This window comes from Loxodonta africana, chromosome 27 (assembly GCF_030014295.1).
Source record: "Loxodonta africana isolate mLoxAfr1 chromosome 27, mLoxAfr1.hap2, whole genome shotgun sequence".
In the NCBI taxonomy this organism is placed as follows: Eukaryota; Metazoa; Chordata; class Mammalia; order Proboscidea; family Elephantidae; genus Loxodonta; species Loxodonta africana.
In genome coordinates this window covers 37,223,279-37,249,627 of record NC_087368.1, presented here as the reverse complement: position 1 = coordinate 37,249,627, position 26,349 = coordinate 37,223,279, and the positions used below count along the sequence as shown (strand labels likewise).

At 52.7% G+C, this 26,349-nt stretch overlaps 1 protein-coding gene across 2 annotated transcripts; it reads left to right on the top strand.

The window, feature by feature from the left end:
- The first annotated feature begins 385 nt into the window (after positions 1–385).
- Positions 386–25,820, top strand: LOC104846393 (sodium channel protein type 5 subunit alpha). Of its 2 annotated transcripts, XM_023554796.2 has the most exons (9): positions 386–495; positions 8,547–8,720; positions 11,749–11,871; positions 13,805–14,086; positions 16,997–17,050; positions 17,151–17,288; positions 17,848–17,952; positions 19,246–19,516; positions 21,723–25,820. In XM_023554796.2, exons 1-9 carry the CDS (start codon positions 469–471, stop codon positions 22,961–22,963), a joined length of 2,415 nt encoding a protein of 804 aa, XP_023410564.2. In that variant the 5' UTR covers positions 386–468; the 3' UTR covers positions 22,964–25,820. The 2 variants fall into 2 exon arrangements, with proteins under 2 accessions (XP_023410564.2, XP_064133572.1); XM_064277502.1 differs by lacking the exons at positions 386–495; positions 8,547–8,720 and adding an exon at positions 8,764–8,937.
- Positions 25,821–26,349: the final 529 nt, after the last annotated feature.

Below are 26,349 nucleotides of genomic sequence, written 5' to 3'. Positions count from 1 at the left end.
CCCCCGGAACAGAGCCCCCCAGGAGTTCCTGAGCATTTCCCCAGGGGGACCATTTCCCAACCCCGGCCTCGCCCTCCCCAGACCTGCAGGGCCATGCACGCTCTGGCTGGGTGCCTGGTCCAGCTAGCCTCTCCAGGCTGAGTGTGACCCCTGTGGGCAGTTCCCACCGTCCTCCCCCGCCGCACCTGGCCCTCACGGCCCTGTCCCTTACCCCATCGGTTGTATCTCTCTCCCCGTCGCTCCTTCAGTCATCCGACTTTCTGCTCTCAGACGTGGGCGTTTGCCTGCTCTGGGCTGGGCCTGACCGGGCTGAACCCCACCCACCCCCTACCCCCAACAGGCTGTGTCCGGCGCTGCCCCTGCTGCACAGTGGACACCACGCAGGCCCCCGGGAAGGTCTGGTGGCGGCTGCGCAAGACCTGCTACCGCATTGTGGAGCACAGCTGGTTCGAGACCTTCATCATCTTCATGATCCTGCTCAGCAGTGGCGCACTGGTACCCTCCGGGGGGGCAGCGGGTTGGGGGGGGACAGGAAGTCTCCAGCTGGTACCCTACGGGGGGGTGGGTTGGGGGGGACAGGAAGTCTCCAGCTGGTACCCTCCTGGGGGGGCAGGGCGGCGGACGGGAAGTCTCCAGCTGGTACCCTCCGGGGGGGGGCAGGGCAGGGCGGGGGGGACAGGAAGTCTCCAGCTGGTACCCTCCTGGGGGGGCAGGGTGGGGTGGGGGGGACAGGAAGTCTCCAGCTGGTACCCTCCGGGGGGGGGCAGGGCAGGGCGGGGGGGACAGGAAGTCTCCAGCTGGTACCCTCCTAGGGGGGCAGGGTGGGGTGGGGGGGACAGGAAGTCTCCAGCTGGTACCCTCCTGGGGGGGCAGGGCGGCGGACGGGAAGTCTCCAGCTGGTACCCTCCGGGGGGGGGCAGGGCAGGGCAGGGGGGGACAGGAAGTCTCCAGCTGGTACCCTCTTGGGGGGGCAGGGTGGGGTGGGGGGGGACAGGAAGTCTCCAGCTAGAAAGCCAGGCTGGAAACTGGGGCAGAGCTTCTGCTGAAAATGTGCCCCCCAAGTCCCCAGAGCCAGAACCAGTTTACACGGTCCCAGCACCCACTGCACACATGGCAGTCAGGGCAGGAAGATCCCAGAGGTCGTCTGTCCAGCCTCCTTGTTCCACGAAAAGGGAATGATTGGCCCAAGATCACAGTCCCAGCTGACACAGGCCACACACAGGTCACCAGCCTCCTGCACCAGAGCCCTGGTGCCACATCCACCAGCACCCAGCATCAGAGGCTTGGTCGGGACCCTCGGGATGTAGTTAACGACGCTAGCTGCTGGTGGCACAGGAGTTAGGAGCTACAGCTGCCAACCAAAAGGTCAGCAGTTCGAATCCACCAGGCACTCCTTGGAAACCCTATGGGGCAGTTCTCCTCTGTCCTATAGGGTCACTATGAGTTGGAATGGACTCCACAGCAGTGGGTTTTTGGTTTGGCTACTATGGACAGCGGTGGCTCTGCTGGCTCCATGTCTTCTGTGTGTGAGGCCGTGCTGTTTGTCTCGTGGACAGCCACATTTAGTCTCCACAACAACTCTCTGTAGAAACACTAAGTAACTTGCCCAAGGCCCATCACCCACAAGAGGCAGATTTGGCATTTGAACTCAGGCAAATGGATTCCAGAGCCCTAAATGGTTTGTGCTCAACTACTAACCTAAAGGCTGGCAGTTCAAACCCACCAAGTAGTACCATGGAAGGAAGGCCTGGCAATCTGCTTCCATAAAGATTAACCAAAAAACCAAACCCATCGAGTCATTCTGACTCATAGTAAAATTGCCCCATAGGGTTTCCAAGGCTGCAAATCTTTACGGAAGCAGACTGCCACATCTTTCTCCTGCGGAGCAGCTGGTGGGTTCCAACCTATCACCTTTCAGTTAGCAACTGAGTGCTTAACCGCTGCGTCACCAGAGCTCCTATCCATGAAAGTTACAATCAGATAAACCCGTGGAGCAGCTCTAGTCTGTAACATGTGGGGTCGCCATGAGTCGGAATTGACTCAACAGCAGTAGGTTTTGTTTGGTTTTGTTTGCCCCGACCTTCCATTTGTTCATTACGTCTTTTTCTAAGCTCTCCTTGTGTCTATCTCTGTGAGTTATGGGGGAGGAATAGGAGGACCAGACCTCAGCCCTGGCCCCAGGGGCCCCCAGTCTGTCTGGGGAAACCATGTTCAGTAGGATCGAGACAAAGACCAGCAAGAGAGAGAGCTGAGCAAGGACCGGAGCAGAGTATTCAGGGTGATGTGAGGTCAGAAGGGGCTGGAGCAACCAGGGAGGACTCCCTGAAGGAAGCAGATGGAGCTGGAGGCCAGGAGAAGTAGTGAGGCCCGCCAGAGTGGCCCCGTGTGGCTCCCAAGCTCTCGGCTCTCATCTCTCAGGAAGTGGCATAGCCCCGGAGAGGGTCCTAGAAGTTGCTGGTTTGTGGAAAAGGGAGCAATTGAGAAGGAATAAGAAATAGGACCGTTCCGGGCCCCAGCAGAACAAGCACCTACTAGAGTTGGGAAGCAAGACTCCCACAGATGAGAAACTAACAGGGAAGTTTTGGACCACAAAAGGAGAGAGCACTGTGCCCCAAGGCTGTGTGCCTCCGCTCTGTGCTGCCTCCTCCTGTGGGGACAGGGCACAGGGAGGCACTGTGGCTGTCACTCCGAAGCCTCTGGGCCTCCACCCTGGCTCTCCCCCTCCCTTGTTCCCGAGTGGGCCTGGAGCCATGACTTGCAGCCTGCCTGCTGTTCTGCCATTAGCAGCCAGAGCCAAATCTCTGTAGGCTTCAGGAGAAGGATGGTTTGACAATATGTTAACGAGTTTTGTTTTTAAACAGCCACAAACAAGGGCAGCCAGAGCCACTGAGTTGGGCTGTGGAGGAAAAGCTCAGCCTGGCATCAGTGAGGGGGAGTTTTGGCAAGAGTCTGTTGAATCTAATTGGGGTAGACAGCCAAGCACGGTTGTTAAAAAAACCATGTTGATGATGTACCAAGAAAAAGAAGTCTAAGTGTGTTGTTTAAAGTTATAAACTCGCTTAACAAGAAACAGACTATCCCTTCCAAATTGCTGGGGGAAGCTTTTAAGGAAAACAGATCTTGCAGCAAAAGATAGGGGAAAAAAGAAGCAGCTAGGAAGCATAAAATCAGAAAACAGAATAATATGACAGAAGCAAGATCAAACTTGTCTGAATAACAAATGTAACTGGGTAAAATTCATCTTTTAAAAGAAAAGGACTCTGAGTAGGTTAAAAAGAAAAAAGTCAGCTGTGTGCTCCCCAGTGGTAAACCTGCAGTGTGACTCGGAAATGTTAAAAGTGAAATAATGGAGAAAGAGACATCAGGCAAAGGCAGACACTGCCAGCAAAAACCAGGGGCTCATGATAGTTGTATTAAACAAGGTTGACTTCAAGGTAAAACGCTGAGATGAGACAAGGAGGGCACAACCTATAGTAAGACTATAACTACTATGAATATTTTTGCTTGGGTGGCATAGCATTTAAAGACATAAAGCAAAACCCTTTGGAAAACCAAGAAAAAACTGACAGTGGGACAACAGTAAAGAGAGGAGCTAGAGAAAAAAATGTGATTGGGAAAAAACTGAAAAATAACAAAAATGAGAACCCTGCATAAGAGATGCAGCCAAATCTACAGTTAGAGGAAATTTCGTAGACTTAAACACTATTATTATAAATAAAGAGGTATAAATCAATTACTTAACTCGAGAAATATAGCAACAAAATAATCTTAAAGAAACCAAAGGAAGTAATTAATAAAACCATAAATTAATGAATTAGAACATAAATAGTAAAACTGATATAAAATTCTAAAGCTGATTCCTTGAAAAATTAAAACAATCAAATAGATAAACCACTGGCTAATCTCCAAGAGCAGATTCTTTCAAATTCTCAAGAAAGAAAATAGAAAATAATTTTAATTCTAATTAAAATATTCTAGTATATGAAAAAAGATAGAAAGTCCATACATTCTTTTTACCAAAGCTACCCAAAACCAAACTAAACCCAAGGCCATCAAGTCGATTCTGACTCCTAGTGACCTTATAGGACAGAGTAGAACTGCCCCATAGGGTTTCCAAGCCTGTAGTCCTTCCTGGAGCAGACTGCCACGTCCTTCTCCCACAGAGTGACTGGTGGGTTCCAACTGCTAACCTTGCAATTAACAGCCAAGCCCTTTAACCAGTGAGCCACCAGGGCTCCTTTTTGAAAGATAAGTAATGCTAGTTTCAGAAACCTCGAGTATACCAAAGTGAAAGCCATAGACCAGCTTTTATTCTTCATGCTTAAAAATACTGATGCAAAAATACATGCAACTAGGGTCCAGCAACACCTTAGAAAGACTAAACATTGCACAGCTTGATACGTTCTAAAATGTCAGAATGGTGCCTATTTATACGAGGATGACAAAGATGAAAAACCATGCAGCTATCCCAATGCCTGATTTCAGATTTCTTGCTAAGAATAGAAGTAAAAGATGTTTCCTTGATTTAGTAAAAAATTTATCTCTCCATTTAACTTCTGTCATCATCATTGGTAGTAAAGCACTTGAAATATTTTCATTAAAGTCGGGAATAAGAAAAGGATGATTTTACTATCATTTAGCTGTTGTTCGTTACTTAATATTATTCTTGGAGTAGTAACCGGTGCAATTAATCAAGAAAACGAAACACACAGTATAAAAATTGGGAAATAGAAGAACTGAAGTACTGGCCAATACAATTAGTCAAGAGTAATAAAATGAGAGTCAAAAATAATGGGAATAAATACAAATATATAATTATTTATAGATAATATGATTGCCTAGGAAAAAAACCTATTAGCAACATGATATGGCCAGTTAAAAAATAAGTATACAAAGAACTGTTCTTGGTTTTTATGTGAATAGAAACCATTTAATCACGAACAGCATTTCTCAAATTTTTTTTTTTTTAAGGGGTGGATTATCCGATAAGCAAGGTAAACACGGGCTTACTTGTGCGTACTTAATCTGTCGTGAACAATTTCACGTGGGTCTCACCACATGAAATCAAACTGAAATTCATGTAAAATTGTTCACTGGAGATTAGTAAGTAAACAAGAATAAGCCCACGCTTACTTGGCTTATTGGCTAATCTGCCCCTGCTTACATGCCAGGCACTGTAAGTATAAAACAGCTGGAAATAAATATTATAATAAACATGTAAGAGTTGCATGGGGAAAACTATGAAACTCTTCTAAGGGATGTAAGCAAAGGCAAGTAGAGAAATATACTCTGATCTTGGATAGGAAGACTGTATTAGTTTCTAAAGCAGTTAATAAATTCAGTGGAATAACAATAAATTTCTGAAAACATTTTTGAGAGAGTCTGACAAAACGTCACAAAAGTTTATCTAGAAAATTACTAAAAATGACCAGGGACATTAGTGTGGTACTAGTTCAGGAGTAGACAGAGCAGTGCAACTGTATACAGAGGTCTGAGATCAATTTAAGCAAGTAATTTACTATATTGTAGAGTTGAATTCTAATCAGTGGGTTTGAAGTGGATTCTTTGACGAAGTATTGGGATGGTTGACAAGACACTCTGAAAAATTTATTAAAATGGGTATTTACTCCTAATCAAAATAATACGGGTTAGCAAAAAAGAGGAAGACCCCCAGTGAGATGGATTGACACGGTGGCTGCAACAATGGGCTCAAGCATAACAACAACCATGAGGATGGCACAGGATCAGGCAGTGTTTTGTTATGTTGTACGTAGGGTCACTGTGAGTCGGAATTGACTCAATGGCACCTAACAGCAACAAGATGATATGAGTTAGATTCTTTAAATTTTAACGTAAAACAATGAAACCACAAAGTGAAAAAAAAGTTATTCACTGCAATGTTGTGTTTGCTAGGAATAATTTGGAAACAAATATCCAATAATAGGGTTTTTGGCTAAATACGTTATAGTGTACGCAAATAATGAAATATTATGCAGCCTTTAAAAAGAATAATTAAAAAAAATTTTTAAAGAATAACAGATTATTATCATGTGTATTCACATTGTGGAGCCCCAGTGGCGCAGTGGTAAAGAGTTCGGCTGCTAACCAAAAGGTCAGCAGTTCAAATCTACCAGCTGCTCCTTGGAAACCCTATGGGCTAGTTCTGCTCTGTCCTGTAGGGTCACTATGAGTCGGAATTGACTCGACAGGACCTCACAACAACAAATTCACGTTACTGAGTGGATAAATGTTCACAATGTATTGTTAAGTGGAAAAATAATTTCAAAACAAAACATTACCTAAGACAATTGCAAAATTGTAGGGTGTGCACGCTCACACAGAGAAAGAGATACCGGGAGGTTGTTCACCTAAGTGCTGGCAGTGGTTACTTGGCATCACAAGATTAGGGGTAACTTTTACTTCCTTCTTTATAATTTCTGTGAGCTGTGTTGGTGTAGTGGTAAAGCATTCAGCTGCTAACCAAAAAGTCAGCAGTTCAAATCCACCAGCAGCTACGGGGCGGTGCTACCTTGTTCTATAGGGTTGCTAAGAGTCAGAATTGACTTGACAGCATCGGGTTTGGCTTGTCTTTGTTTTTGTTTTTTTAATTTGTATTAAATTGTGCTTTAAGTGAAAGTTTACAAATCAAGTCAGTCTCTCATATAAAAATTTATATACACCTTGCTATATACTCCTAACTGCTCTCACCCTAATGAGACAGCACACTCCTTCCCTCCACTCTCTTTTTGCATCCATTCGGCCAGCTTCTGAACCCCCCTCTGCCCTCTCATCTCCCCTCCAAACAGGAGCTGCCCACATGGTCCCATGCATCTACTTGGTCCAAGAACCTCATTCTTCACCGGTATCATTTTTATCCCTTGGTACAGTCCAATCCCTGTCTGAAGAGTTGGCTTTGGGAATGGTTCCTGTCTTGGGCTAATGGCTTGGCTTTTTATAATTTCTATATTATTGAATTTTTTTACATGAAGCATACATCACTTTTATAATCAGAGAAAAAATACACACAATTGTTATCTTGAACAACTCCTGACGTTCATTAAAAAAAACTGAACCTGTTGCCACTGGGTCGATTCTTGCTCACAGCCACCCTAGAGGACAGAGTAGAACTGCCCCATAGGGTTTCCAAGGAGCTGCTGGTGGATTTGCACCACAGACCTTTTGGTTCGAAGCCATAGCACTTAACCACCGCGCCACCGGGGCTCTCCAAAGTCCACTGGGGACCTGAATTATGCTCTTGAGCTGTCTACACTGACCAAACTAGCCACATATGTACTTCAGCCGTGCATACAGCCTGGGCACAGTGCAGGCGCCCAGCTCGCTGTGGCACCTGGAGGCCCCAAAGTCAGGTGAGGAGCCCCAGAAGTGACAGGCCGGAGGCTTCTCCTTGGGGCCCTCTCTGCCATGTGAGGTTGCCTAGACTGGGAGCCACAGAGCACACTCCTGACTGGTGAGGAGTAAGTCTCCAGGAGCGGGTACAACCAGAAGCTGCATGAAGCTGGAGGTGGAAGAGGGCAGCTGGGATCCATTGGGGTCTCTCTGTCGGCTCAGGCATATGGACTGAGGCAGGAATGAAGAGATGAAGACAACTTCTAGCATTTTGGAAAAGTGACGCCTAGACTCTGAAGATTGAAAGAGGTTTGACTTTATCTCGCTAGTCCAGTTGTGTTTCCTAAGCTTCATGCCTACAGACTGCCTTTAGTCTCATTTATTTAGAATTCTGCTTTAAATCAACTCAGTGGTCTTTGTTTAAATAAACTCATAAAAACCAAAAGAGCCCATTACCTTCGAGTCGATTCTGACTCATGGCGAGCCCATGTGTTTACAGAGGAGAGCTGAGCTCCATGAGGTTTTCTTGGCCGTCACCAGGCGTTTCTTCCACAGTTCCTCTGGGTGGGCTCCAACCACCCACCTCCTGGTTAGTAGCCAAGTTGAGCACAAACCACTTGGGGCACACAGGGGCCTCTAAAGGAGACTTTTTAACATAACTGGAAACTGACATTATTTCCTGTAAAAAGTGGGGAGCTATCTAAAGTAAGACTAAAAAAAAATAAAAATAAGACTAGTGAACGCAAAATAGAGCAAAAACAAAAAAGTTGTATGAGGTTTCCAGCACGCCTCTCTCCCTGTTAAAATGGAAGATTAGCACGTTTATGAGGTTTCCAGCACGCCTCTCTCCCTGTTAAAATGGAAGATTAGCACGTTTTTGAAAGGTGTTAAGGACACACTAATCCCAAACTGAGACATGCTCATAATGTAAAGGGAGGCACTTTCTCACTCGGTAGTTGGCCTTATCGTTCACACACCAGGTAAGGTCATCTCACAAGCCACCAACGGTACACACCCCTTCCTGGGTGGAGGGCTCACTGCTCCGCCCAGCATCAGCCCCTCCACACGGTTCTCACCTCTGCTTCCTGCCCTCCTGGGTCATCGTTAGATATAACCAGTTACCTTAGAAAACAGAGCCTGGCACAGGGTGGCCTCTGCAGTGGGTCAGTCTTTGTGTCCTCGTCTGACCTTGCCTGCAGGCCTTCGAGGACATCTACTTGGAGGAGCGGAGGACCATCAAGGTCCTGCTGGAGTACGCTGACAAGATGTTCACCTACGTCTTCGTGCTGGAGATGTTGCTCAAGTGGGTGGCCTATGGCTTCAAGAAGTACTTCACCAACGCCTGGTGCTGGCTGGACTTCCTCATCGTGGATGTGAGTGGGGCCCCCGAGGGCGCAGGGGAGGGCGGAGGCGCTGAGGCAGAGAGGCGGGATGTCAGGGAAGCCAGCAGGCTGGGGTAGAGGCACTCAGCCGTGCCGCGGGGCAGGCAGAGAAGAGGCCGAAAGTTGGGGTCATGGAGGAGAAACATGGTCCCAGTCCAAAGGCCCCCAGTCTGGGAGGAAGAGGAGAAACGGGAGACCCGGGCCTACCGTAAGAAACCCCCAATATGGGGGCAAACCTGGGCCTTCTGCCCTTAGGAGCCCCCAGGCTTCTGTGGGAGACTATACTCACGTCGGGGACTGTCAGAGTCAGTCCAGGCTGGGGTGTGGGCCAGGGCAGGGGGCTCACCTGCTCAGAAAGGAAGTGAGTACTGGTCACACTGGTGTGAAGTGTCTGCCAGGCCCACGAGACAGACAGACGGCCCAGGAGAGCTCAACCACCACCAGATGAGGCCCTTCTGTACAGGGGGGTGGACTGAACTGAGGCCAGAGGGGAGGGGGCAGGGAGACCTCCTGACTCAGGTAGAAGGTGCCATCTGGGGAGAGTGAGTCACCTGTAAGAAGGAGGAAGCCTGTGGACACTGTCCAAGAAGCTCTGAGTTGCTGCCCTGGTCATCCTGGTGGTTTTGTGGGTTTTCCTGCCCAGGATGTGACCAGGACATCCTGGGCAGCAGGTTGGCAGATGGAGTGGGGGGCCCTGCCACACAGCTACCCAGACCCCAGGGCAAGCACAGTTCCCATCCACCAGGTCCTGAAGCAGTCACGTGGTAGAGTAACCAGAGGGGGAAGAAAAACAAACAAGGCCAGGGGTGCTGAGCAGCCCTGGGCCTGCACCCACTGCAGCCGAGGGGCTCACGGTGAAGGCAGAGGGCTTGGGTGACTGTTCCAGGCTGGTGTGGGGACCAGACTGTGTGGACTGCAAAGGGCTTTCCAAACTGGGGCCACCAAGCCTGGGTGGGGGGCCAGCTAGGAGTGGCCGTGGCAGAGAAGGCTCCGTGCCAGATCGCGGTGTACCAAGGTGCAGGCCCAGGTTCTGGGACCTCCAGTGCAGGCCTCTTTCCATCACTCCAAGTGGCTGAGAGGATGCTAATGCTGGGTGAGGAGTGCTGGGGTGCAGAGGGAGGGAGGAGCCGGGCCCAGCCCTCACGGCCTCCCTGAGAGGACCTAAGCGGGCAGCTGGGGGAGGACTCAAACTCTGGCCGCTCAGCCCTTAGGCTCCTTGGCCCAGGTGTTCCCGCAGCTCCTTGGGAAGCTGGGCCTGCTGAGGCATCCCCCAAGGCAGGTCAGAGGGAACCTGCGAAGACTTCTGGGGAAGCCCACCTCCTCACCTGCCACCTTGGGGAACTCAGTGCTTCCCTGCTCGGTCCCAAGATGGGAGAATGAGCCTGTGGAGAAGGATGCTCAGGCCCAGGGCAGGAAGGGACCTCGCCCAGGTCAAGCATAGGGGGTGCTGGAATCCAGCTTTTTGACCCTGACCCTGCTGCACCCCACCGCACACTTCATGGGCAAGCAGAGCCAGAGTCTGGGCAAGGATGTTTCCGGGATCATTTGATGCGTTTTTTTTTTTTTTTTTTCCAATAAATACGATTGAGCATCTACTGTGTTCAAGTACCGTTAGGGGCTGGGGATAGCAGGGACAATGGTAGAGAAGAATCCTTCCACACATGGAACTCATGTTCTGGTGGGGGGAGGTGGCTGCAAACCATAACATAGCAAATATTATCAATCAGCTCTTTGTTAGGAAGTAGTATGTACCTTGGAGGAAGAGGAGTTGGAGACAGGAAGAAGATTAAGTGCCAGGACTGGGCGGGGAGGTGCAGGGTACAGCTTGAAACCAGCTGGCCAGAGTGAGCCCCCCAGGAGGTGACATCTAAGCAGATTTGAAGGACGTTGGGGTGCCAGGCAGCTGTCTGGCAGAACCTTCCAGGCAGAGGTCGGATCAGCAATGCAAAGGCCCCGCGGCAGGGGTGTACCAGGCACAGCTGAGGGACTGCGAGAGGGCCAGAGTGGCCGGAGTGGAGGGAGTAGGGGCTGGGGGCAGGGGGACAGAGGACGAGGCCAGATGCATTGGGGTGTGCAGCTGGAGAAAAGCAGGGGGCTTTGATTGAGAACGAATTTGGGAGGCAAAGAGTGCCATGACCTAACTCATGCTCTCAAAGGACCGCTGGGGGCGAGGGGCGAGAAGCAGCAGGGACAGAAGTCCAGGGACGATGGCGCTGGCCTGGCAAGGGTGGTGGCCATGGCAGTGGTGAGGAGTGTTTAGACACAGGCTGTGGTTTGAAGGCAGAGCCAACAGGAAATCCTGACGGGTTGGACATAGCGTAAGAGACAGAGAAGCAGCAGAGATGATGCCAGGGCTTGAGGTCTGAGCAGCTCCAAGGACCGAGTGGCATCAGCTGCAATGGGGAGACTATGGGTGCCCCGGCTGAGAACTGGGCAGGCAGCTGGTGGTCCCGGTGCCCTGGAGGCCCTGCCCTCAGGAAGGGGGTCCCCTGAGAGACGCAGTTGAGGGGCACAGTGGGGTGGCACACAGGGCACCCGGGATGTCTTCCTCCCCCATGCCAGCCAGGGGTCTTGGCACTCAGTCCTTTCATCTGTAGAAAGGGATACTGCATTTCAGCACCCTAGAGTTACTGAGGAGACCTGGTGGCACAGTGGTTAAGCGCTCAGCTGCTAACCAAAAGATCAGCAGTTCAAATCCACCAGCCGCTCCTTGGAAACCCTATGGGGCAGTTCTACTCTGTCCTATGAGGTTGCTATGAGTCAAATCGACTCGACGGCAATGGGTTTGGTTACTGGAGCTCTTACCCTGTGTGTGAAGTGCCTGGCACACCTGGGCTTGCCCCACACCTCTTGGCTCAGGAAGCCTGGTGCAGTGCCTGGTGGGCCTGAGAAGGTGGCCCAGCCCTGGGATAATGAAGACGGAATGCAGGAAGGCCTGCCGGCTCTCTGGCACCCAGCCCTGTCTTAGGTGGGCAGAGAGCCTTACCATCCACCCCAGCTCACCCCTCTGCCTTCACAGGTCTCGCTGATAAGTCTGGTGGCAAACACCCTGGGCTTTGCCGAGATGGGCCCCATCAAGTCTCTGCGGACGCTGCGTGCACTCCGACCTCTGAGAGCCTTGTCACGGTTCGAAGGCATGAGGGTGAGAAGGGGCTGCTGCTTCCCACTGGGGGAGTGGGAGGCGGTTCCACTGAGGGGATCCCCAGGCTCAGCTTGCTGACCAAGCAGCCCAGCCTGGAGCACAGACCTGTGGCCTTGCCTGACTCAGTAAGACTGTGGTCCAGAATCTCCAGGAGAGGCCAGTTGGGGCTTGGAAGCCCTGGAGGGGTAGAGAACAGTGAAAACCCTCTCCCAGGGCTCTCAGCGTCCAGCCCCACGGGCACTCGAGGCCCTTCCACTTCCTGTTCCTTGGGGCCCGGCGTGTGCCTGTGGCAGGCACAGGCTGGCCCTCCCCCAGGTGTGATGGGCAGTGGGGCCGTGGTGAGGGCCACGGAGCAGGCTGTTCTCTCTCCCCGGGTGTCAGTTTGCAGAGTGAAGTGGCCCTTTGCTTCGTAAATGATTCTGCACCATGTCCTTAGTGAAGAGCCCTGTGCGGTTTTCAAATCACCAAATTCCACCAAGGAATGTGAGCATATGAAGCAAATAAAAGAGCCCCTCACGGAAAACAGTAGCCACGATACCCACAGTCGGAAAACAAACAAGCACAGCATAAGTGTGTGTGTGTGTACATGCACGCGTACACACACTTGTAGTTTACGAAATGTGCCAGATTCCTTGTGGCTTCAGAAGACACCTCCGTCTCTCCCTTGCTGGCCCACCATTTGATTGGTTGCTTTGACTTTGCCCACACCCCCAATTCATGGAGGAACAAATCGCTTATTCCTAGGGGGAAACCATCAGCAAGTGAATAATCTGACCCACGTTCAGCGTAACTTCGGGGGCAAGGACATTTGATTCCAGAGGGACAGAGGGGAGACGCTAGTTGCCAGGAACACCTCTGCAGTGACCGTTGGCCGCAGAGCCAGGCCGGGGGCAACCTCCAGGGCCTCACACTCACCCGAAGCTTGGTGCCTCGAGAGTTGGGTTTCCCGCTCTGCTCCTGTGGTTCGTCAGGGCTGCTGAGGGACTGAGGGCTCCTTCTCGTTTGCCCGTGTCGGCATTACCCACCCTGACACCTAGGCCATCTGCGTGCCTTACCGCATAGCCCCACACCCAGCTCATTTTCAGCCTGGGTTGCAAACACATTGCTGATTCACAGACAACTGGGGCCGTGGTCCGAGTGGAGTGTGCTGCCCCAGATGCATTTGCCACGGAAGCCTCTGTGGGGTGTTGGGATTATAGATGATGAGTGTGGGGCTCTGGCTCCACGGGGTCAGGAACGGCTCCCACAGGTGGGAGGAGAGGGCCATGGAGCCACCTACACCACCTGCCCTCCCGGCTCTTGGCCTTCCAGAGCCCTGCGGAACTGTCACAGCTCCCTGCAGACGTACCGCACCAAGGCCCCTGGGTACTTTAAGGGGGGACACCCATCCAGGTAGCAGTAACCCTGAAGTGTACCAGGAATTTATCTCAGAGAATGAAAGGGCTAATGGGAGGGATAGGAGGCACGAAGTATCAGGGGAGTGTCTCCAGACGCCTGTTCCCATCAGATTCCTGGCATACTCAGCCAGCAGAGACCCCGTGGAAAGTTCAGTTTAGAAGGTCATGGGTGCAGCCAGGGCCAGTAAGGAAGGCATTTGCTCTGGAATCGCACATGACTTCGGGGTGACCCAGAAAAGGCTCCTGTGTACCCTCACTCCCCACCAGGGCGTCCAGTCACAGAGCTGGCCTTTCCTTAGGGACAGGAAGTGTTGCACGCAGCCCGAGACCTCAAGACACCTCCCACGCCAGGGGTCTGTAGTCAGGGAGTTTGGTTGGTGGGGGTCCTGCGTACCCCCTGGGCTCCCCCGGAGCTGATGGGCTCCCCAGGAGCTGAGCCTCTTCTCTCTCTGGTTGGTGGGGGTCCTGTGTACCCCCTGGGCTCCCCAGGAGCTGATGGGCTCCCCAGGAGCTGAGCCTCTTCTCTCTCCACTGAGGTCGTGGTCAATGCCCTGGTGGGTGCCATCCCATCCATCATGAACGTCCTCCTCGTCTGCCTCATCTTCTGGCTCATCTTCAGCATCATGGGCGTGAACCTCTTCGCGGGGAAGTTCGGGAAGTGCATCAACCAGACCGAGGGAGACCTGCCCTTGAACTACACTGTCGTGAACAACAAGAGTGAGTGTGAGGCCTTCAACGTGACTGGCGAGTTGTACTGGACCAAGGTGAAAGTCAACTTCGACAACGTGGGGGCCGGGTACCTGGCCCTTCTGCAGGTGGTAAGTCCTGGGGAGGAGGGACTCCTTCCTCCCGCTGGCTCTCCAGCAGCAGGTACCTTCACCCATGGCGTGGGCAGGAGGGGGGCAGTGGGGCCACCCTGCATCCTCCCAATAGGGTCACACTGCCCCCCAAAAAAGGTTAAGCATTCTCCAGGGACCTCGTGGCTCCTTGGGAAGTCCCCAGGCGTTCAGCTCTAGAGCAGACACCGCTTTCTCCAAGGTGCGTGGCGTGGTAACAAAGGTGAGCCCTGTGGCAGAACTCACCAGCCAGCAGTCAGTTTGGCCTCTCCGTGCTGTGAGTTTGGCAGTGTAAGGGCTCAGGTTAAAAATGAAAGCCCTCAGCTATCCAGGGACTGAGCTATTACAAAATTGTGACTCTGGCCATCCTGCTATTAAAGGTAGTGATACCTGTTGGGTTGTTCTAAAGGATGTGTTTGTTTCTGGTTTTGTGATGTTTAAACGTGAATGGCCCCACCCAGGCCCTCCAGAGTCTCCATTGATCTGTGAGTATGGGTGGCTTCCGTGATTATAACACATGCCGAAAATGAGCCTACCACCAGACCTGACGACGGAAAGACAAACAGAACCACAAGGCATATAGCTGCAGCTGGCTCTTCTTGCTAGCCCAGCCTCAAGCTCAGACACACGTCTCTAGTCCCCAGTAGAGGAGCAGTCAGTGGACTCTCCGGAAAACCTGCGCGTCCACTCACGCCTCCACCTGTTCCTTAGACTCTGGCTGTCGCTTTCCCAAAGACTCCCTGTAACACCTAGGGGAGAACAGGATTGGGAACCTACCGTCCCCATGGCTGTCCCTCTGAGCTCTCAGACTTTGTCTCCCAGAACCTTCAGATGGGCCAGACTTCTCAGTGACTGGAAGAATTTGTTCATAAGCACCTCGTAACCGGGGGTGGGCCCTGGCAGTTTCCAAAACAAGGCACAGGAGCATACTGTTTTCTCTCACACAAGGCACAGGAGCACACGGTGCCATAGTGACACAGGAACCAAAACCAAACCCGTTGCCTTGGAGTCAATTCCGATTCATAGCGACCTTATAGGACAGAGTAGAACTGCCCCATAGGGTTTCCAAGGAGCGGCTGGTAGATTTGAACTGCTGACCTTTTGGTTAGCAGCTGAGCACTTAACCACTGTGCCACCAGGCTCCACACCGTGGCACAGAAAGCTGGAGTAATTTGCCATCCCTGGGCCTCGGCTTCCCCATCTGACCTGCCTGCCTCATAAGAACTCTTAGACAGAAAGTTTGTGCAGCTGAGCTTGTGCCCTCAAAGGGGGCCTGTGGCAAGGCTGGATTTCGCCAGGGACTCACTGGGCAGTTCCTACAACCACGTGCGTGCTTCTTGGGCTTTTTCAGAATCTTCGTAGCAGCCAGCACTAGGGCCTGGTGCCCTTCAGCCTCCTACTTTTCTCTCCTGGTGTGGTGTGCTAGAGCCAGCTTGTACCGGCTGACAAGAGCCGATTTGTACATTTCCAGGAACTTTGCAAATTGGTTGCTAAACACAGCCATTATTCAAAATTAAATTATGTAAACTTTTAATTAACTAAATGATATCAAAGCACAGATAATAAAGCCTTCATTGCATTTTCCTATCATCTATGCACTAAAACCAAAAAACCCAAACCCATTGCTGTCGAGTCAATTCCGACTCATAGTGACCCTATAGGACAGAGTAGAACTGCCCCATAGGGCTTCCAAGGAGCACCTGGTGGATTCAAACTGCCGACCTTTTGGTTAGCAGCCGTGCTTTTAACCACTGCACCACCAGGCTTCATCTGTGCCCTGGGGGTTATTTATGTCCGTCATACCTGTACAGTGGAAATTCTGTAACAACACGCACCTGTGTATCCCTTCACAGCTCTGTGTTCCCTAACACCATGTTGGCAGCTGGAAATCAGCCATGGTGGGAGTATTTACACCAGAGAAATTGGCAAACGCGACAATCAGAGCTTATTTTTCTTCTGGAAAGCCAGTTGTTAAACATTTACCAGAACAACACAGGCAAAAGGACCCCCTTAAGTACAAGGGAAGGTTGGGATTCTTAAGGGACAGCCTTTGGAAGTCCATGGAACAGAAGCCACATGGTTCTCTGAGCTGCATGACAAGGGGGACCTTAAACTGCAACAGAGAGCCCGAGCCCCACCTCTCTGTCCCTGACTCCTGCTGTCAAGACAAGGGGCGGATTATCCAGTAAGCAAGGTGCTCACTGGCTTACAGTAAGCAAGGCATCCATGGGCTGAGTTGTGCTTACTTGGTGGCGTAGTGGTCAAGTGCTACAGCTGCTAACCAAAGGGTCGGCAGTTCAGATCTGCCAGGCGCTTCTTGGAAACTCTATCGGGCAGTTCTACTCTGTCCTATAGGGTCGCTATGAGTCGGAATTGACTCAACAGCACTGGGTTTGGTTTTGGTTTTACCAATCTGTAGTACGGAAAATCCCATTTTCACCACATCAAACATGTGAAATTGTGCACTACAGATTAGTAAACACAAATAAGCCCATGTTTTTTGCCTTGTTTATTGGGTAATCTGCCCCTGGTCGGGACCCTGTGTCATTTTAGATTCTGAAATGAATGTGGATCTGAGGACAGACCCCTTCGGGCCTCATCAGCCTCTGGATTTCTTGTCCTCAATCAAGAAGCTGGCTCCCCATTGCGTGGCTCCATGGGGTGTCTGCGGAGCAGGTTTTCCCTGCACCCCAGCCCGTGCCACCACCCCCTAAACCAAGAAGGCTCTTCCTTGACCTCCTGGCCAGTCGGACATTGCTGAAGGGGGTTGGGGGAGGCTGCTTGCTTCTTGTAGGGCTCAGTCCTGGTCTCATGTGTCCAGACAGGAACCCTGAGTGGCTCAGGAAAGGCATGGAGTGAAATGACCTTCTTGATCTTATCTTTTCCTTCCAGGCAACATTTAAAGGCTGGATGGACATTATGTACGCGGCTGTGGACTCCAGGGGGGTAGGTGGTCACACTGACCTCTCTCACCACATCTGAAAGCCCCCCAGACCATGCCCCTCCTCGTCCCTTAGACCACACCCTGTCTGGTTTCTCCCCTTAGTATGAAGAGCAGCCGCAGTGGGAATACAACCTCTATATGTATGTCTACTTTGTCATCTTCATCATCTTCGGATCCTTCTTCACCCTCAACCTTTTCATCGGTGTCATCATCGACAACTTCAACCAACAGAAGAAAAAGATACGTAGAGCGTAGGCTCCCCACCTGGGCGGGGTGGGGTGGGGCGGGGCAGGGTGTCAGTCCCCATCTCCCGTCCCCTGCAGGAGTGAGGTGGGCAGAGGGGTACGTCCATGGATGTGACACCTAGGCCTGTAAGGCTCTAACAAGCACCTGCCCTAGTCTACCTGAAAGACGAGACTCCTGAGCGAAGCTGGAGTGGGAATGGAGCCTCTTCACGTGTCCATCTTCAGGCAACATGGTTGGAGCCTGTGCAGAGGCCCAGGGTCTGCCCAGAGCTACATCACAGGCCATGACCAGGTTGCAGGCAGCAAAGTGGGTAGAGAGAACCCTGGGCTAGCTGAGCGGGGCTGGAAACTGGATTTCCAGGTCACAAAGCCAGAGAGACTTCAGGTTGAAGGGGGAGGAGGGACCCTGGAAAAGCAGGTCTGTGAGGAATGTCAGATGCAAGAGAGGGACATACTTTCCCCCACCAGGAGAGGAAGTGAGGAGGCGGCCAGCTTTGCACCCCATGCTGGGGCCTCTGAGGACTCCAAAATGAGGTGGTGCTGTCTCTCTGCACTTAGGGGGCCAGGACATCTTCATGACAGAGGAGCAGAAGAAGTACTACAATGCCATGAAGAAGTTGGGCTCCAAGAAGCCCCAGAAGCCCATCCCACGGCCCGTGGTGAGCCAGGCTCCCGATCCAGACATAAGGAGGGTCTGCTCTGAGGACCTTGGGAAGCCCCTGCACCACACAGCCAGCCATGGGGCCTCTTCATGGTCTCTTGGTCCAGCCTGGGGCCCTTAGCCAGTCCAGGGAAGGAGGGACCCTCCCAGGTGTTTGGCTACCCAGCAGTTTTGATCTCATGGAGCTAGTGAGGAAGCCACGAGAAGGCTATGTCTTCCAGGGGATGCCCCCACCCACAGGAGCCCGTCTGCCTCTGAGGCAGCCCTCTCCTCGCCTACCAGGGCACAGGCTTTCCCCTCCGAAACCCCCAGCCCCATTTCACAGCCTCATCTTTGCAACCCCCGAGCAGTCGGGCAGCTGAATTCTGGAGTGTCCTGGTGGGTGGAGCCAGGAGAAGGTGCCATACCCTCTGCCAGGCTGACCCCCTTGGCCCGATGGAGCCGCTGTCCAAAAAGTGTGTGTGTGTGTGTGTGTGTGTGTGTGTGTTTTACGGTGGTGGGGATGGGGGTAACAGAGTAATCAGGTGACACAACCTAGTAAGTGGCCACCTCAGTTTTTCAGTCCAGTCAGTTCCATCTAATTCTTTCTGTTCACTGTGCTGTGTTGTGTGTTGGTTGTGTGTGTGTGTGTTCACTTATTTATAATTTCACCTCTTCCCTAAAATAATATGGGCCCACTTACAGTTAAAGACACATGTAAATATAGTTAACCCACAGCCCGTTGCTGTGGAGTTGATTCCGATTCACAGCAATCGTGTAGGACAGAGCAGACCCACCCCACAGGGTTTCCAGGGAGCAGCTGGTGGATTCAAACTGCTGACCTTCTGGTTAGCAGCTGAGCTCTCAAGTGCTGTGACACCAGGGCTCCGTAAATATAGTTGGTAGAATAAATAATTCCTTAGAAAGAGTAGAGAAAGTCTATTAGAGCTGAGAGCTAATACAATTACTAGGATGGAACTTTAAACTTGAACTAGTGGGAGCAGAAAGAGAAGCACAAGGTGCTAAGACAACTCAGGTGGGAGAAATCCCTTCCTGAAGAGCCATCAGCGAAGGCCCGGGGAGGAAGTACCTCAGGGCTGGGTCTTGAGGGCGGGGAGTGTTTCAGCAGGAAGCCCAGGCTGCCTCAGCCCCATGCCTTCTTCCTCTGCACTCCCAGGGGCAGCATGGCGGGGTTGATGGCCTCACCAGGGGGTAGGGTAGAAGAGTAGGTGACTGGGCTGAGAGGCAGCAACAGGGGCTTGCTGGCCTATGTGGTCCCTGCTGAGCCCACCCCCTCTCCCCCTCCTTTCAGAACAAGTATCAGGGCTTCATATTTGACATCGTGACCAAGCAGGCTTTCGACGTCACCATCATGTTTCTCATCTGCTTGAACATGGTGACCATGATGGTGGAGACAGATGACCAGAGCCCTGAGAAGGTCAACATCTTGGCCAAGATCAACCTGCTCTTCGTGGCCATCTTCACGGGCGAGTGCATCTTCAAGATGGCTGCCCTACGCCACTATTACTTCACCAATAGCTGGAACATCTTCGACTTTGTGGTTGTCATCCTCTCCATCGTGGGTAGGTATGCAGGTCAGCTGGACAGAGAAGCCCTCCTCAGGCCGGGCTCTCTTCCAGTCCCTGGGTCTGGGGCGGGTCACCATTAATACCAAGTACAACACTAGGCTTCTTTCTTCTTTCCCATCTACCCCTCCCCCAATCTCAGTCTCTCTCACACACACAGACACACAGACACACAGATAACTCCAGAGAACTATTTTGGGAGACCCACTCAAGCCAAGGGGGTCAACCTGTCAGAGGGCCCAGCAGCCCCTCCTGGCTCCACCCTCCAGGGGACCCAGGAACACAGCTCTCTGACTGCTTGGGGACATTTAAGGATGAGTCTGGGAAAGGGGGTGGAGGCTGTGGAGGCTTTCCTACGCTCCCAAGGGAAAGCCTGAACCCTAGGTTGAAGGAGGAAAAGGCCCCCTCAGGGTGAGGTAAGTACTCAGAACATTCTGGAATCTAGCCACCAGGATGTGTGTCAGGCTCCCTCAGACATCATCCATCTCATGCAGTTTGCCTCATAAAGTCAGCACTGAGGACACAGCTAGCAAAGCTAGGAAGCAGCAGAGAGGATTCAGACCCGTGTCTGCTGAACTTCAGAGACCAAACTCTTTTTCTGTAACAACTTTATTGAGATATAATTCACGTACCACTAAAGTCATCCTTTAACATGTACAATTCATTAGTTTTTGGTATACGCACAGAGTTGTGCACCCATCGGGACTATCTGATTTTAGAACATTTTCATCACCTCACAAAGAAACCCGGCACCCATTAACAGTCACTCCCATTTTTTCCCCTCTCCCAGCCCCGGCAACCACTAATGTAAAATTTTGAGGAACTGCCAAATTGTTTTCCAAAGTGGTTGCACCATTGTACATTCCCACCATCAGCGTATGAGGGTTCCCAATACTCCACATCCCTGTGAATACTTGCTACTGTCTGTCTGTATTTTAGCCATCCTAGTAGGTGCAAGGAAACCCTGGTGACATAGTGGTTAAGTGCTAAGGGTCGGCAGTTCGAATCCACCAGGCGCTCCTTGGGAACTCTGTGGGGCAGTTCTACCCTGTCCTATAGGGTCGCTAGGAGTCGGAATCCACTCGACGGCGCTGGGATTGGTTTGTTTGGTTTTTTAGTAGGTGCAAAGAGATATTTCATTGTGGTTTTTGAATACCTTTTCATGTACTTTTTGGCCATTGTATATCTTTTTTGGAGAAACGTCTATTTAAATCCTTTGCCTGTTTTTAAATTGGGTTATCTTTTTTATTGTAAGAGTTCGTTATATATTCCGAATACCAGTTCCTTATTAGACATAAGGTTTGCAAAAATCTTCTCCCATTCTGTAAATTGTTTTTTCACTTCCTTGATAGTGCCCATTGAAGCACAAAATTTTTTAATTTTGAAGCCCCATTTATCCTTTTTTGTTGTTGTTGTTGTTTGAGAGTGCAGACTCTTGACCACCCCCTGCCCATGGACTCTGCCTTGGGGCGTCTGACTTTAGTCGTTTTGCCAAATGCAGCCCCTCCCTTCACTGAACTCATAGTAACACAGGCGCTAAGGTGGGCTGCTGTCACTGTAGTGATGGGCAGGTCGTTAGAAGCACCAAGGAAGGTGCAGAAATGCTCTGGGGGGTCCCAGGTGGGTGTGAGGGTGAGGACATGCCTGGGGGGACTCGAGAGAAGCTCGGGTGAGCAGCAGGAACGAACTGTTGAGGGGTCAGTCTTGGAGGCTTCCAGAGGTGAAGGACGTGAGCGTTCACTGTGCACGTGAGTCATCTGGGCTGGCTGGAGTGCAGTGGGCCTGGGGGTGGAGCTGAGACTCAGCATTTCTAACAAGCACCCAGGAGACCACACGTTGAGAAGCAAGGAGTTAGTAGGTCTGAGTTCTGGTCTAAGCTGGATCACTGAGATGCTCAGGCCTTGGAATCCATCATGTAGAAGACAAGTCTGGTTCAGCTCTGTTGCACAGGTATACTCAGAAGATTGAGCGGCAGAGGGGCTGAGAAGGTGCTCTGGGAAAGATGTGGGTGCTGCGGGTCCTCGTTTTCTGGATCATTGATGCAGAAATGGAGGCTCAGGGAGGTGAGAGGAGGCAGGGTCCTAGCGTTGCTGAGTTGGCCCAATCCTCCAGGCTCCTCACTACACAGAGACCCAGTGGTGCTGGGCCAGAGGGGGGATGTGTCGTCAGTGGCCACATTCTCTGTCTCCGCTGTTCCCCACAGGCACCGTGCTCTCAGACATCATCCAGAAGTACTTCTTCTCCCCGACTCTGTTCCGCGTCATCCGCCTGGCCCGAATTGGCCGCATCCTCAGGCTGATCCGAGGGGCTAAGGGGATCCGGACTCTGCTCTTTGCCCTCATGATGTCCCTGCCCGCCCTGTTCAACATCGGCCTTCTGCTCTTTCTCGTCATGTTCATCTACTCCATCTTCGGCATGGCCAACTTTGCATATGTCAAATGGGAGGCTGGCATCGATGACATGTTCAACTTCCAGACCTTTGCCAACAGCATGCTGTGCCTCTTCCAGATCACCACGTCGGCTGGCTGGGATGGCCTCCTCAGTCCCATCCTCAACACAGGGCCCCCCTACTGCGACCCCAATCTGCCCAACAGCAATGGCTCCCGGGGCAACTGTGGGAGCCCAGCCGTGGGCATCCTGTTCTTCACCACCTACATCATCATTTCCTTCCTCATTGTGGTCAACATGTACATCGCCATCATCCTGGAGAACTTCAGTGTGGCCACAGAAGAGAGCACCGAGCCCCTGAGTGAGGATGACTTTGACATGTTCTACGAGATCTGGGAGAAGTTCGACCCCGAGGCCACCCAGTTCATTGAGTACTCAGCCCTGTCCGACTTTGCCGACGCTCTGTCCGAGCCACTCCGTATCGCCAAGCCCAACCAGATAAGCCTCATCAACATGGACCTACCCATGGTGAGTGGGGACCGTATCCACTGCATGGACATCCTCTTTGCCTTCACCAAGAGGGTCTTGGGTGAGTCTGGGGAGATGGACGCCTTGAAGATCCAAATGGAGGAGAAGTTCATGGCGGCCAACCCATCCAAGATCTCCTACGAGCCCATCACCACCACCCTTCGGCGCAAGCACGAGGAGGTATCAGCCACGATCATTCAGCGAGCCTTCCGGAGGCACCTGCTGCAACGCTCCATGAAGCACGCCTCCTTTCTCTTCCGGCAGCAGGCAGGCAGCAGTGGTCTCTCCGACGAGGATGCCCCCGAGCAAGAGGGCCTCATCGCCTATATGATGAACGAGAACTTCTCCCGGCGCCTGGACCCACCTTCCAGCTCCTCCGTCTCCTCCACATCCTTCCCACCCTCCTACGACAGCGTCACCAGGGCCACCAGCGATAACCTCCAGGTGCGGGTGTCTGACTACAGCCGCAGCGAAGATCTCGAGGACCTCCCCCCGTCCCCCGACAGGGACCGAGAGTCCATCGTGTGAGCCTTAGCCCCAGCTAGCTGGACACCGAGAAGAAGCCCATTGTGTTGTGGCACACCTGAACACGGTCACAAACCTGCATCTCTGGGGGCCTTCCTTCCTTTGGGCTCCAGGGTGACAGATGGGCCTCAGCCCGATGGCTCTATGAGGCAGAGTGACTGGCACCCGTGTCGACAGCCTGCACAGTTGGCAGAGCTGACTGCTGGGGGGGCCTGTCCCTGGAGGTCCCACACACATCAGTGGCCTGCTCCGTCAGGCAACGCCCTGCGGCTCTGGAAAGCAGCTCCATCCCAGTTGCCGAGGCAAAACATAAAACTGAGACTGTATAGGTTCTGAATGGGCTTTCATAAATTTATTATATTTGATATTTTTTTACTTGAGCAAAGAATTGACCTTTTTTCTTCTGGACATGGGCGGCAATTCACACGGCCTCTTCTTGACTCTGAACAAGCATATCTGTGGAGCTGCTGCACCTGAGGGGAGCCTGTTCTCAGACTACCCAGGGTCAAACTGGAGTTCCCTGGCTGCTCGGGCTGAGGGGCCAGGGAGGGCCCAGCCTCTCACTCCCACGCTGTGCACGCTCCTCACACACAGGGCAGGCTCCCCTGGGCGGTGTCAGGCAGCCATCTCCGCCCCAGCATGAGGCAGACAGGCCCTTCCTCCCAGCCCCATGAGTAGGGCTCTTGTCAACAGGGCTCACTCCGGCCTCCCATCATCTCCCAAGGCCCTGTTTTTTTCCTGTAGGGTCAGTCCTACCAAAAAAAAAAACCTTCTAGAGGAGGGGCCTAGAGCCCGGGCTGCTCCTAGGCGCTGAGGTTGGCTCCTGCACAAGTATTAGCATTAAAACTGAAGGGCACCAGGAGCCGCCTCTCACAGCCAGGCACACAGCCACTCCTCCATCCTGGAGTCTTCTCCCAGCAGGCCGAGGGAGAGGAAGGCTGACTGAGCCATGTGGGCTCAGGGCTGCGCAGCTTAACATGGCCCGAGCAGCTCTCAGCCCATCTGCAGAAAGGCACCTGCTGTCATCTCCCTCTGACCACGGGGAGGGGGCCTATGTGGCCCCCAGCTCCTCTCTAGATGCCATAGCATAGAAAGGGGAGGTAACTTGGGCTTTGTGGAGGGAAGGGGCCTTGTTGGTGCCTTGGGTGGAGAGGGAGTCGTGAGACCACTGGGAAAAGGAGCAGTGTGGGCCAGACCAGTCCCTCTGCCGGCCCTGGGTCCTGGGAGCATCCACAGCCAGGAAACTTCCCAGCAGGAGCAGATTAACTCGAGGGCTTGCTCGTGCTTACTCATCTGTAGTGCAGTTTGACCTGTTAGTCACGTGGCGAAAACAGGTGAGATTGGGCCCTGCAGATTAGTAAGTAGGCACAAGTAAGCCTGTGCGTAATCGCTTTACAGGGTAACCCGTTCCTGCTTCGGGGGAGGGTCCAGGCTGCCCCATAGGTCTCGTGGGAAGGCTTTTTCAGGTAAAAATACTTTTTCTGGTCCGATTACCCCAGGGCCTCTTCAGCTGCTGACAATCCATTTAGCATATGCAAATCTTTCAAACTGTCCCCAGGAGAGCGACGGCGTAGGCTGGTGGGGCCTGAGCAGGCAGGGGCTCGGCTGGCTGCCCGGTCCCAGCTCCCCAGCAGAGCGCCCTCCCATGGGGCATCCGCTGCACAGGCCACCTCAGTCTGTTGTGCAGCCCGGGACGCCGCAGACCGGCTCCTAACCTACCTCGCCGAGCTGGCTGAGGGCTGGCCGTTTGTAAAGCTTGGGGCATTGTGGAAGGGACACTGCTGGCGGGAAAGTATTATGTTTCTTCCTGTCATCTGAGTCCCCTTGGTGGCACCCCAGCCCCGCCCACCCCACTCCCAGCGATCTCTTCCCCTGTGTTCCCCTTGAGTCCGGCGTGGGGCTTAGTTTTAACTGTCCCTGCTCACTTCTCTGAGTGAAATCTTATTTTTGTAAGACTCTGTGCTTTGCTCTCAAGCTTGGAGAGGTGAGTGCCCCTCCCTGGCCGCCCTGCCCGCCCGGCTGTGGTTGGGGAGGCAGCCCAGCTGGCCGGAAGGAGACTGTGGTTTTGTGTGTGGACAGCCCTGGAGCCCTGAGACAGGTGACCGGCTGGCAGCTGACAGGCAGTGTCCCAGGGAAGGGCCAAGCAGCCCCAACTCCTCAGCTTTTAGCGTGGCTCTCGTTTTCTTCCTTTTCCAGAATTGCATACTGACCAGCAGGAGGGGGGAGGGTAGGAAAGTGGGGGAGGGACAATATCAAGTGCCAGGTGGTGTCTGAACTGATCGAGCACTTCTCACCAAACTTCGTGTACAAATAAAATACATATTTTTAAAACAAACCAATAAACGGCTTACATGACCCTGTCTGGGCTCTGTCCTTGTGCTGAGGTTTGACAACGACCAAGGCAGAGGCCCGAGGAGCCTGTGATGGGCTTGGTCCTGAGCGAGCCTGGGGAGGGACAGGGCCGGGGGCCTGGATACAATTCCTGTAACCACGCAGGACTCCAGCAGGTTTCCCAGAAAAATACTGGGAATACGAGCTGCCCAGGAAGCAGTCTGCCACCCCAAGCATTCGCTCTGCCCACCAGAGGGCATTGGGACCCCACTTTCTAGGACCCCCAGTCTGGGCACTGGGAGGGAGAGGACCACAGTGGGGGGCTGGTACCTAGGTAGGTTCAGAAAGGTAGAGACAGGAAGGGGCAGTTGTCATGGGAACAGCAGCAGCTCCTGGGGTGGCTGCCCTTCGACCTGTGACCCTGACCTCACAGCTTCCCTGCCCGCACCTGCCCCTTGCACCTGAGTCCACTGCAGCCTCACTGCTGCCTGCACCATGCCACCGAAGGTTCCCCCGCCCAGAAGGACCTCCTGTGTCTGGGCTCAGTGTGTGTCCCCTCCATAGCAACTAACTCAGTGGCCCAGTGACCCGGGGGACTCTCCAGGGCCACCTCCTGCCTCTGTGACTGTCTGACTAAATGTTCAAGTTCTTTAGGGCCTGGGCTCTCTTTCCCACACTCTCCTCCCCTCCCACGTCTCTGAAGAAGAATCATGAATTTTATCTTGAGGCCAGATCTCTCCACTGAGCCCTAGACCACCATATCCAGCTGCCCACCCTGGACATCTCCAAGGCTCCCAAACCCAACCTGTCCACTGAGCCTTAGACCACCATATCCAGCTGCCCACCCTGGACATCTCTGGGGCTCCCAAACCCAACCTGTCCACTGAGCCTTAGACCACCGTATCCAGCTGCCCACCCTGGACATCTCCGGGGCTCCCAAACCCAACCTGTCCACTGAGCCTTAGACCACCATATCCAGCTGCCCACCCTGGACATCTCCAAGGCTCCCAAACCCAACCTGTCCACTGAGCCTTAGACCACCGTATCCAGCTGCCCAC

What these genes read in the sequence shown, in the direction of transcription:
- LOC104846393 (XM_023554796.2), top strand. Translation starts at nt 469, where the DNA reads ATGATCCTGCTCAGCAGTGGCGCACTG. An exon ending in AGCCCATCCCACGGCCCGTG is followed by an intron (nt 17,953 to 19,245) that starts GTGAGCCAGGCT and finishes CCCTCCTTTCAG; the next exon opens with AACAAGTATCAGGGCTTCAT. An exon ending in TGTCATCCTCTCCATCGTGG is followed by an intron (nt 19,517 to 21,722) that starts GTAGGTATGCAG and finishes TGTTCCCCACAG; the next exon opens with GCACCGTGCTCTCAGACATC.